Source organism: Vombatus ursinus, unplaced genomic scaffold (assembly GCF_900497805.2).
Source record: "Vombatus ursinus unplaced genomic scaffold, bare-nosed wombat genome assembly UNPS02003292.1, whole genome shotgun sequence".
Taxonomy (NCBI): domain Eukaryota; kingdom Metazoa; phylum Chordata; class Mammalia; order Diprotodontia; family Vombatidae; genus Vombatus; species Vombatus ursinus.
The window spans coordinates 5,641,918-5,654,241 of NW_020943070.1; the positions used below are offsets into that span (position 1 = coordinate 5,641,918).

Here is a 12,324-nt window from a genome sequence, read left to right on the forward strand (position 1 = left end):
TATTGCACGTACAGCCATGGCAACCCATCCTCCTTAGGTCTGCAAAACGAGTGCAGTTTCTTCACCTGCTTGTGGGTGTGCTGATGCAGTCAAAGCCCCTCAGGGTCCTGGTTCCCTTCTCTCTATTGGACTCTGCCCTGTCAGCACCCCTTCTAAAACTCGTACTGAGATTTGAGCATGGTCCTTCCAGTGTGACCCTTGTCTATGGCATTCCATACAAACCAGACTGGTAAGAAGGAAATAGGGCCAGCTGGGCATGATTGGTTCTTCAGGAGGAGACACTCTCTTTTAAAAATTTTTTTATTAATTTATTTTGATTTATCAACAATCACTTCCATGAGCTTTTGAGTTTAAAATTTTTCTCCCCCTCCCCAAGACGGTGTGCAATCTGATATAGGCTTTACATATACATTCCTACTAAACGTATTTTCACATTAGTCATGTTGTAAGGAAGAATTAGAACCCATAGGAGGAACCACAAGAAAGAAGAAACAAGACAAAACAGAAGAAAAATAAAGAGCAAATAGTATGCTTTGATCTGCATTCAAACTCCATGGTTCTTCCTTTGGATGTGGATAACATTTTCCATCATGAGACTTTTGGACATGTCTTAGATCCTTGCGTTGCTGAGAAGGGCTAAGTCAGATGCTCTCTCTTCTAAGGGGCGCCTTTTGTTTCAGGTGCTCACTAGTCCATTGAATGCATTTTAGAAATTTTGCCTGTAATGTAATCCAGCTCATCATTAAAAAATTTAGAATCTATTTGTTTCTCTAGTTGAAAATCAAGATGGTTTTTGCCCTTCTCTATCCCTCAGGCACCATTGATTTGATTTGTACCATTGATTTTGGCCAGCAGTTCAGCCGCCATATATACCTCCTTCCTTGAATGCCCATCTTCCCTCCAGCCTGGAGACATGGGCTCAGGAATGTTATCAGCAGCAAGATCGTTCTTTGCCCATCTCCCCACTTATCTGGAGTTTCAGTGGACTTGAAGCCATTGTGAATTTGAAATTTCCCAGCCTGAAGATCTTTCTCCTTGGTGGAAAGAAACAAGATGAAAACTGTTAGTGCTGCCTTCTCTCTCTCTCTCTCTCTCTCTCTCTCTCTCTCTCTCTCTCTCTCTCTCTCTTTTTTAAGTTTTTAGGCAATTGGGGTTAAGTGACTTGCCCAGGGTCACACAGCTAGTAAGTGTCAAGTGTTCGGTCTGAGGCTGGATTTGAATTCAGGTCCTCCTGACTTCAGGGCCGGTGCTCTATCCACTGTGCCACCTAGCTGCCCCAGTGCTGCCCTCTCTTCATCATACCCCTGCCCTGAGTAGCACAGCAGGGCTTGTCCCTTCTGTCATCTGGCCCTTTGGTTGGTCCTTCATTACGAGCCTCAGCTTGTTGGCACTTTAGCGTTCCTGCCCCTCTTTTGTGTTCATTGTCTGTTCTTTGTCCTTGCCCTGTATTCTGCAGGGCTTCCTGGGCAGTTCCCGGGCAGTCCTTTTCGTGATCATTGCTGTCTCTGGGCTGCCTTCTGTCTGCCTTCCTTGGTCGACCTTTAGGCCATGGGATTGTAACTGTCCTCTCGCTGGACTCTGAGATGAGTCTTCCTCCTTCCAGTCTAGGCTGTCAGACATTCTTGCTTTCCACTCTAAGGTGGTGTGGCCGCTTCCCAGCGTTCCTTTAGCAAGGTTTCTTACTCGTCTGTCAGACTAGCAGTTCCCCTCATTGGTTCCTTGTTTCCCTTCTCTTCCCCTTGTAATGTTTTATTGATTTTTTAAGAAGGCAAACAGGAATAGGAATGTATATGTATAGCCCATATCAGACTGTGTGCCGTCTTGGGGAGGGTGGTGGGGAGAAAGGGGGAGAAAAGTTTTAAACTCAAAAGCATATGGACGTGGTTGTTGATAAATCAAAATACATTAATAAAAACATTAAAAAAAAAAAGGTAAACAGGACCCTTCCGTCCTGCCACATGGACACAGAGCAGTCCCCCCAACTGCTGACTCATATAACTGTGGACTTGGGCTTTCTCTTCACACAGTTTAGACCCAGGTCCTCTTTGAGACAACAGTGCAGATTGAGAAGGGATGAGTTTTCCGAGTGAGGTGCGCTGAAACTCGGCTCCTCACTTGCGCTGTTGTCCCAGGAGAATTCTGATTTCTGTCTCAGGAAATACCATGGCAGTCCGTGAGCCGCCAGGTCAGGCCCCTTTTATCCTGTGTGCAGACGCCCCTTTGGGGAAGGGGCGGCATCTTGTGAAGGTGGATCCAGTGCTTGAAGCTCAGCTTTGGATGGATCTGGACAATGGGGGGGATCAGCTAGACTGTCTCTCAGCCTGATCCAGGCTTCCGCTCACTCAGATTGTAAACTTCTTTGAATAGAGATGATTTCTGTGCCTGGCACTTAGTAGGCGCTTCATAACAGCTTGTTGATGGGTCAGTTTTGCAAGCCTTGAGATCCAAGTGGAGTTTGCTCCTTTTATGACCGTAGTGATAATAGTCCCTTTTGGTCTCCTAGCACTTTGCAGATCTTTTATTTGGCCCTGGGTCCTGTTACCTCCCCCCAGGCCAAAGGAGCTGGGACTGCTGTAGGTCCTCTGCTCCGCCTGAGCTGGTGGAGCTGCCTCGGACTAGAGGAAGACATGAGGCGAGAGTGCACTGCTCTTGGAGGGGGGCTGCAGGAGAGGTGTTGCACCCCCTGCCTCCCACCCCGGGGCTTCTTTCAGAGCTCAGACCTGTCTGGCTTCTTGAATTTGCTGAGGTCATTCAGCTCTGGACCACTCACGCTCTGATCTCAGTTGGAACTGCCTCAGTCCCCTCTCCTGAGAACCCTGATTTTAGAGCTCAGAAAGAGCCATGGAGGGATGGTCACCATTTGGTCTTTGAATGAGTTAGTCATTGGCAGGGTCTGGGAGTTTCTGCCCCAGCCCTCTGTCTGTGCTCCGCTCACTTCCTCCTGGAGCTGACATCATTGTTCTGTGAACAGCTTGGCTTGCCTTTTATGGCCGTGAGTGGGTTCCAGAGCTGCTCTTGCAGAAGTGGGTGATGGGGCCTGGAGGATGTTCCATCCCTTAGTTGACACCTGGGTGTTTGGTCCTCCCTGCCCCCTCCTCCCTTGCTGAGCACCCTGACTCACAGCTGAAGGATGTTACCTCACCTCCAGAGGCTCAACACTAAAGTATTTGGGGTTTTAACAGAAAAAAACCTCACAACCCACGGGGGGGGGGGGGGGGGAATAAGCCTAATAGAATCAGAAGAGATGCTCGTGGCGTAATCCAAGTTTTAGATGAGAGAGGAAAACCAACGTAGGCACCTCCGTGAAGGCACTAGTGCTTGGTTTTGGGGACTTTTAGTGTGTGGCATGCAGAAGAGAAGCAGCATACTTCATGCCACCAGGGGGCTCTACAGAGGCCCCACACACCCCACAAGGATCTTAGCTGAAGGCTCTTCTTGCCCCCTCCCCAGTGGGGAGGAAAGAGGCCTCTTTGAAGGGAGGCCCTGGTACCCAGAAGCACATATGAGGTCTTGAGCCAAGGCACAAGCATTTTTTGGAAGCATGTGGCGGTGGTGTTCTTTGAGAAAGGCACATGTGGAAGGAAAGAGGCTCATTGAGGAGGGTTCAACATTTGATTAAAAAGAAGCAGGCTTAAATTTATCTGCTAGGTATAGGAAGCCCAGTTTGGTGGAGGTGGAGGAGACAGGGCCAGCAAAGCCACTGGTGGGGGTGAGGTATCTGGGGGAGCTTGTGCCCGGTTTGCGGGTGAAGAAACAAGCCACACAGCATCTCAGAATGTCTTGCCCAGGGCAGAATGGCAGTGCATAACCCTGTTTGGGGGCTTCTTTCCCCTGGAGTCTTTCTGCAGGAATTGTGTGAGGGCTGGGACAAGGCAAAGGGTATAGGAAGGAGACGGCTAGAGGAGCCCCCCTAGCTCCCGGAACATGCCCATGGGCTCAGACTTCCTTTTCTTTGCTCGTCCCTGCTTTCTTTAGGGCAAATGACCCAGCAGAGCCACATGGAAATTTTAGTCTTTTTTATATCTATTAACAATCTAACTCTTGCAAAAAAAAAAAAATCACTGCTTACCCTATTACCTGAAAAGACAACTGCAGCTGTTTGGAGAAAGATTGAAATGTGCTTATGGAATCACTCCAAATTAGGACAAAGAAGGACAAGAGTCACTGGAAGTGACTGATTCCTGGGCCTGAGTCAGAGCAGGTTGGGGCACCAAGATGGGCTCCTCCCCAAACCCCCGACAGGGCCTGGGGAGCATTTTCTTCTCTTCCCCCTTTCCCTCCCCTCCTCTCTCTTTTTCTGGAGCGTTAAAGACTTAGACCACCCTCCCAAGACTTAGATGCCAGGCACAGTGGGGGAGGGCTGGTGGCTTTTGTGGGGGCCCGCTGGGGCACAGAATGGGGAGCCGTCGTATGCTTGGGGAAGCAGCATTGCCCCGTGGCTGCCTTCTGTGGACCCTGGCTTCCTGTTCCCCAGCCCAGCATCTGACTCCTCCTCACACAATTAGAAGAATTCCAGCTCTCCCAGGGCCTGGCCCTCCGCAGGGCTGGGAAAGCACTTCCTTATATGGTAGTAGCTGCCCGCCTGCCTGCAGCTGGACTTGTCTGTACTCGCAGGTACATTCCTGCAGGCTTCAGGAGGCAGTGACTAAGCAGGCGGGCAACTAGAGCCCACCTAGGGAAGGGGGAGGGAGGTCCCTGGAGGTGGGAGTGGGGCAGGGCCTTCCCCCACCCCATCCCAGACCCTCACCCTCCCAGACCCCTTTGCTGAGTTATCAGTGGCCTGGGATTGAAGTGATGTAAGGGCCCTACTTAGCTCTGGCCTGTTGACTGGACGTTAAGCCAGCGAATGCTTACTTTTGCAAAGGTAAGGGCTCAGAGGGCTGGCTTAATCTCCCAAGGCCATGTGTGAGGGAGACATTAACCACTCCCCAATGTCTTCTCTGACTGCCCAGTCACCCAGAGCCATCCTTGAGGTCATCTGGGCTCTGCTTAACCATTTCAGGAAGTGTGGCCTGTGTCAGGGCTCTTGGGGGGCTGTCCAGGGGAGACCTCTCCTAGCAGCATGGTGGGTCCAGCACTGCCCATTAGAGACCTAAGCAAGCACTTGGGGAGGGAGATGAGTGCAGAGCCCTGTAACCATTCCCACCGACCCCTCAGGGACTTGAGGGGTGTGGAAGTTGAAGGTACCCCGGGCCACAGAAGATGAGAGGGGGCAGCTCCAGAGTTCCTGACTCATTGGGCAGATTGCTAGGGAAACCTCATGAAAGACTTTCCTTCCCACTAATTTCTCTTTTTCAAACCTGCTTTTAATATGCAGGCAGGTACTAGATCAAATAATGCCCTCCTCCTTGTAGTGAAGTTGACTTAATCAAGGCAGGGGACAGTTGGTTTGATGAGAAAGAATGGAAAAGGCGATTTTAAGTCCATGGCTGCAGGCCTCCCTGTTATTTCCTCTAGGTTTCTTGTGTTTTTTTATAAGGCAGGATTGGAGGGAAATTCTAGGCCACATGTGTGGGTAATATGCCTCAAAGGTAATGGAAACACGCATTGTTCCTCTCTTCTTTGGCCGTCATTTGGGAGGCATGAGGGGCTGCCTGCTGTCCTTGCCACCCCGGAGGGCCCTCCCAACAGGGACATGTGGCCACGCTGGCCGAGGAGCACTCGGCCTGCTTGCGCTTCACGTTTTGGAGCATGGTGGGACTCCCTTTCCGTGGGCTGAACAAAGAGCTTTTGTGAGGAGCGGAAGGTCATTCTGATCTGTCTCACCCCTGTTTCCTTTGTTTCAGATCGAGAAGACCAGTCCATTTTGTGCACGTAAGTGGGTTTTGGCTTTTTTTTTTTTTTTTTTAACAGCATCTTGATGCTGTGTCCCATGTGTTCTTCTCTGTCCTGTTTTCAAGAAGGGATGGATTTGCATGTCATATGAAGAAGAACTTACCACCCTTTCAGCATGTTTTGATTCCCTGATTCCCAGATTCTTTTTCCCAAGCGGCAAGGTCCAGCTTTTCCATTCAGTGCCATCTGACTCCACTGTGGGGATGGCCTTTATCTCATAGCGAGAGATTTAATTAACCTTCCCCCAAGGAGCCTTCAGCTCCACACTGAAGTCTGGTATACTTGGGTTTGAGTAATTTCTAACTCCCCAAGCCACAGCACAGCTCCCTCCGGAGAGGAAAGCAATCCTTCTCTTACTGAAAGAGTTAATAATGGTCTAAAACATTTTGGTTTTAGTCCAAGTAAAATTTTGAAGGAACTTAAACAATTTTAAGTCCCTTTGACCCACCAGCAGCTGCCTCCGATTCATTCCTAAACCATTTGGATATGAAAGCTGCCAAGTGACCTGGCCAAGCTGTGGACACAAATTTACTTCTGCCAGGCCTCCTGAGGACCATGGGAAACTCTCGAAGCAGGGATTCCACAAAGCAGTGTTTGGCTGTAACTAGCAATCTGGTCATTAGGGGGATTGAATGTTAAACAGGGTAAAAAGGGAAAGCTTCCTAGGCCAGGATAATTGATTTGTGAGTCTCTAACAGCAGCCGGAACAGAAAACGGCTGTGGGGGCTGTGGGGGCTAGAGACATGACACACCCACTTATAGATGACATGACCTGAGGAGTGGTTGTGATCATAGTGAGGTCTGGGCCGTAGGACTTGGGACACCATGTGACTGCTGCCGTGACCCTGCTCCCTTCCTGAATTGATGGGTTAAAGGGGGAGGCCCAACAGAAAATAGGCAAGATGGGATAAGATCTGCGAATGCAGTGAAACAGACATCTCCTTGAAGGGAGAGCTCAGCTCACAGTGGGTATTTCTGAAGCTCTGCTCTCCTGCAGACCCAGAATAAAGCAGGGGCACACGAGACTATAGGCCCAGGACTGAATTCAGAATGGGTCAGAGGGGAAGGGACAAAGGACCCCGAAACAGCAGCTCACTCCAGAGAAGAGGAGGGAGGGGAAGGGAGGCGAGGATACTTGGAGCTGTGAGTAACTGCAGGGAAAGAGAGAAGGGTCAAAAGAGGGGGGCCTGAAGTAAGTTGCAGAATCGTGATCAGCGGGGAATGGCCTCCAGATGTCGTGGTAGAGCTATTGGCAAGCGAGGTAGACTTCAGTAGGAAGGGAGTGAGAAGCCACACCAAGGAAATCAGTGGAGAAAAGCCCAAGTCTATCACTGCTCACCATTAGTGTGACAGAAGGGAGCCCTAGGGTAGACCAGAAGATCAAAGCCAATGATTGGCCGTGTCACCGCACAGAACTGGGGAAGGGTTGGGGGAGAAGGGAGCCCTTCAGGAGTGTCCTCCACACACTTCAGTGCTTCCTTGGATCTCTTTGTCAGGGGGGAGTCAGGAGCTGGAAAGACTGAGAACACCAAGAAGGTCATTCAGTACCTGGCTTATGTGGCTTCTTCACACAAGAGCAAAAAGGACCAGGTGAGTCCCCTCTCTTGTTTTCCTTTGGTTCATCTTGGCCAGGTGATTAGGGAGGGACTGAAGCGCTTCTGATTTATCCTGGATTTCTCATCTCAGGAAATGAAGAAGGTGGGCGGCAAACTGCCATTGGCACTGGCTGGGCCCAGAGGCTTCCCATGACCTCTGGGACATGTACCCGGAGTTAGGAGCCCAAAGAAGAAACGCTGACTTTATGTTTTTGTAGGGACCGCTGAGATGCCCTTAGGAAAGGCCTAAGTTGGCCATGTCAGTAGGGAGCACTTTTGGAGAAACTGCTAGATGGTATGTGAAGCCATTCTTCTGAAGGCCTGCTCCAGTGAGTGCTTCCTCCTAGCCTGGGCCTGGCTCTTGGTTTAAAAAGAAAGCCGCTTTTATTGATGTATTTTGGTTTTATGTCACATTTTCTAATGTATTCGTCCCTGCTTCTCTCTTCTGGAGAATCGCCCCTTATAACAGTTAAAAAAGAAATAAAAAGCAAAGACAATTTAGCAAAACTACTGTCAAAGAAGTCTGACCTATTTGCATTGTTCTGCAGCCCTCACCCCCGCCTTTGTTTTTAATTTTTTTTTTTAATTTTTAGGCAGTTGGGGTTAAGTGACTTGCCCAGGGTCACACAGCCAGTACATGTCAAGTGTTTGGTCTGAGGCCAGATTTGAACTCGGGTCCTCCTGACTTCAGGGCCGGTGCTCTATCCACTGCGCCACCCAGCTGCCCCTCGCCTTTGTTTTTGAAGGCTTTGCCAGAGTAGTCCAGGCCTTGGCAGTACATGTCGGGGGCGTGAGGGGGTGTTCATGCCCAGGTTGGCCACAGAATGTGTGTGTGGGGATGGATAGGGGGTGGTAGTGATTTTTTTTTTAGAGCTGTGTGATCTGGTGGGGGAGGACCACGTGAGCTGAAGAGCAGGCTGGGGGTGCTGGGCAGGCAGCGGTTCCAAATGTGCGCTTCAGAGTCCGGTGCTAATGCCAGTGGGGGCTGTCCCCCCAGGAAAAGAGGCCACCTCGACACTTGTCTTACGTGCATTTTTTCCCCCTCCCTTGATGGATTATGGTTGAACTCATCAGTCGTGTCCTCGCTAGGTGAGCCGCACGTTTACTGCACGTTTTGCACCAGGAATGCGTGTTCTCCCCATCGTGTGTCCTGATTTTTTTTCCCCCAATCAGCTTTTCACCCCACACCGTATCACCTGCAGCTAGAATGATTCTCATAGACCCTGCTCACTGTTTGGAGGGGAGGTCAAAGGCTAGAGATTTGTGATTCATTGGGACCTGCTTTTGTGCCCCAGAGTGATTACTGCTAATGGGTCCCAGGGCCTCATTGCCCAGCCTTTATTACTCAGTGAGCCCGCTCCAGGCCCCACCAGTAAGTCACCAGTAGCTTCCTTGCCCACTCTGTTGCAAGCCAGATGTGGACAGGACCTACCGCCTGCCTGGAGGTCACCGTGGCTGCCAGGCAAGCCTCCAGGGAAGGCTCCCTCTGGTTGGGGGTTGGCAGTCAATCTTAAGCATGACTGTGTGTGTCTCTCTCTCTCTCTTTCACGTGCACCCTCGTTTCTGAGCTTCCTTATAAACCACGGTGCCAGCGGTATCCTCGGTAGCTCTCATGGTGTACATAGCTACTCTTGGTACCTGGACATCTTGGCGGGCTGTGTGCAGCATATCCATAAGTGTGGTGGAGGGGGAGGTGTCTTTGCATGCAGACCTGGGTGTGGACACTCTTAATGTCTTAATGAGAGCAGACTCCTGGAACGGAACCAAGTGCAACCTTTGAGGTGCCAAACTCTTTGAGGCTCTGATGTTTTTTCCATGGGGCGTTAGTGGTTATATTTAGAAACTCTTAGAGTTTCTTTTTTCCCTCCTTCCCACCCCTCTTTTATTTTCCGTTCCTCACTTTTTAAGAGGTTTATTTTTAAAACAGAGCTGTGACGTTGGGGCTTAGGTCTCCAGCTATACTTTAAAAAAAACAAAACATTTCTTGTTGCCTTTGGGTTTGGCCCCACATAGACTTCTGCTGCCAGATAGGAATGCAGAGGAGGCTCCAGTCAGGAGTAGTTTATGTGGTTTGGAGTAATCAGGGAAAGCTTCCTGGAGGAGAAAGAAAGTGGAAGTTTCTGGGCATCCCTTTCATTGGGCTTGAACACAGTCTAGACACTATCTGGGCCCCATTGTCCCTTACTGAGTGCCTTGTTCTTTGGTTGGATAGACCCATTATTCAGGCCAGTGGCTCATTTAGTCTTTGTGTAGCTATATTGATCGATTTGTCTCTATCTATCTATCTGTCTGTATATCTGTCATCTGTGTCAGCTAACTTCTGTGAACTCAAGGCCCGAGTCCCTTCTGTCTGCAAATAGTTGCCCAGGCCACAAGGGCCCAAACAGGACTTTTTCTTTTGCCTTTCTCTGGAGAGAAGATCCGGCAGAAGGCCTCATTTGGTGGAGCAGGTCACCTTGGCTAAGCAGGCTTTCCTGTAATGGCCTCATGGCTGTGCCAGCAACTCCCCCCACCGTCCTCTATCACCCAGGCACATGCTGAGTCTTTCTAGAAGCTGTGAACGTATATTAAAAAGAGCTCATAATTGTATGTTATGCATAGTTAATTGCATTTTAAAATCTCCAGCATGGTTAATTAGATTTAAAAAAAAAAAAGAAAACCCACCAATTAGTTGCCTTGCTCTTCAGTGCGGCGTTCCTTCTGCCCTTAGAAAGGGAGCTCTTGGGTGTGTTCAGCTGCCTTTCTTTCATTCCGTGGTCGCTCCTCGTGGTCCTAGACGTAGACCTTGGAGCCTCCTCTTGGTACAGACAGAAGGCGCAGGCGGCCAGGGGAGGCAGAGGCTCCCAGAGTCCCCCTCTCCTCATCAGGAAAAGGAGAATGAGGTGGCTTCTTATCTGGGGGGAAGGTTAGACACGTGGCTGGAATAGAATATCTAATGGCTGGAAAGCGGGCCTCCTCCCAGACTGCTCCCAAAGGCTGTGGCAACCAGCCTTCCCAGGCCAGCCCTCCTTCAGCAGTGCGAGAGTGAGTGGGAAGCCTGAAAGCTGGGTGTCTGTTGGTGCCAAGAACATCTGTGTCTCCGTGTTGCTCTCATTCTTATGCTTGTGGTCTGGCCTGTTGATGAGCTCTTCATGGGGAAGGCATTACGCGGCTGATTCGCGTTGTCTGGAAATAAAAGGTTTCTCTTGCTTTTGCTATTTGTAGAAATCCTAGCCCGAGATCTGGCCACCTTGACAGATCGTTAGGAGGGTCCAGGCTCTGTCTTCTCTTTGCCGCCCTGCTACATCTGATGCCGCCTGGGGCCTTTGTATTAGAAGGCTTCGTGCAGTCAGGGAGATCAGCACTATCAGTCCAGTTCTCCGTGATGAGCCTGGGCTTGGTCTGTCGCTTGTACGTGAGCACAGGCCGCTGCTCGGCTCACATGGGTCTCCCGACCCAGGAGAAGGTGGCCAGAAGGGGAACCAAGGCTGCCTGCTCACTCATCGTCCGTGGTCTCATGCTAGGGGAGTCAGCAAGTGGCAGGCAGAGCCCTGGGCTAGAAGCTAAGGGACCTTCGTCCTCCTTGCCCGCTCTGCCCCTTAGTAACCCTGTGATCTCTTAGCTATCAAATGGGGACAGTTCCTGGTCTGCCCACCTGCCTGCCTTCCTGGGTTGTTGGAGGCATTTAGGGTTAGAGTCTTTCAAAGGAAACACTGGAGGCAGTGTCTGTGTAACCTAGCCCAGGTTTTTGATCTCTGAGATGGGGCTGAGGGGAATGCTGTCACATCTAACTAGCATTCTTGGTCATAGATGGGGAACGTCCGTTACAAATGGCTGAGGCAGATGGTGTTATCCTGTTGCCGATGCTGACTAGGGTCCCGTGGGCCATATGCATAGGACTGGCCTGCCAGGAGACAGAGCCCAGGCTGGCTTGGAGGATGCCCGTCGTGTATCACCTCTTACCCCCGGATGACCTTGGGCAAGTCAGGAAAACCTCTCTGGGCCTGAGTTTCCTCCTGTAAAATGAGGGGATTGAACTAGATGACCACCCCCATCCCTTCCCATTTCTCTAGCACTTTAAGCCCTACAGACACTGGCCCTCAGGACAGGCAGGCCGTGCAGTTAGCGCCATCCCCAGTGTGGAGGTGAAGAGACTTGGTCTGAGGTTGAGTGACAGGCCAGGACCCCCACAGGGAAGTCAGAGCCAAGGGAGCCGCCCCACGATGGGCCCCTTCAGGGCCAGCCAGGCGTGAGCCACCCCTGCAGAGCACTGAACTCATTATTTGACCTCCAGCAGGTCACTCCTCCTTCCGGCCTCAGTTTTGTCATCTTTCAGATGAGTCGATTGTTCTGGGGACATCCACAACCTTCTAGCTGCACAGTCCTGGGAATGTCACCTGTGGCACGAGGGATGCCATTTCCTTCTAGGGCTGGGCCCCCAGCGACCGAGAAGACCGGGGCTGTCGGTGATTGCGCGGGCCATAGAAGGCAAACTGAGGGGGAAGTCTCTGCCATCGATTTTTGACAGGCCCCTCGTGCCACTTATGCCTGGTTCTCATGGGCTTATTGAACCACACTTGTCACTGAGCATCACTGTGCCTCTGGGTTGCTTCACAGGGTGAGCTGGAGCGCCAGCTGCTGCAGGCCAACCCCATCCTAGAGGCCTTTGGTAATGCCAAGACCGTGAAGAATGACAATTCTTCTCGATTCGTGAGTGGCTTCTCCCCTCCCCTCCCCCAGTAGCTTCCTTCTGGGCTCAGCTCCAACCCTACCACAGGACTGCAGGAGACCTTTCCTCCCCCAGCCCCTGTCCCCGTTTCCCCTCCCCGCCTCAGCTGCATTCTCCCCTACTCTGTTTTAATTATGTTGTCTCCCCCTTTAGAAAGGGAGCTTCTTGAGGACAGTGGCTGGTTTT

The 12,324-nt window shown here is 50.9% G+C and overlaps 1 protein-coding gene across 1 annotated transcript in view; it reads left to right on the top strand.

The window, feature by feature from the left end:
• Positions 1-12,324, top strand: part of MYH9 (myosin heavy chain 9) — an 81,939-nt gene that overhangs the window by 42,991 nt on the left and 26,624 nt on the right. Inside the window, exons 4-6 of the mRNA XM_027874234.1 lie at positions 5,787-5,814; positions 7,332-7,425; positions 12,027-12,119. Coding sequence (XP_027730035.1) covers positions 5,787-5,814; positions 7,332-7,425; positions 12,027-12,119 — 215 coding nt within the window. The remainder of the gene's footprint in view (positions 1-5,786; positions 5,815-7,331; positions 7,426-12,026; positions 12,120-12,324) is intronic.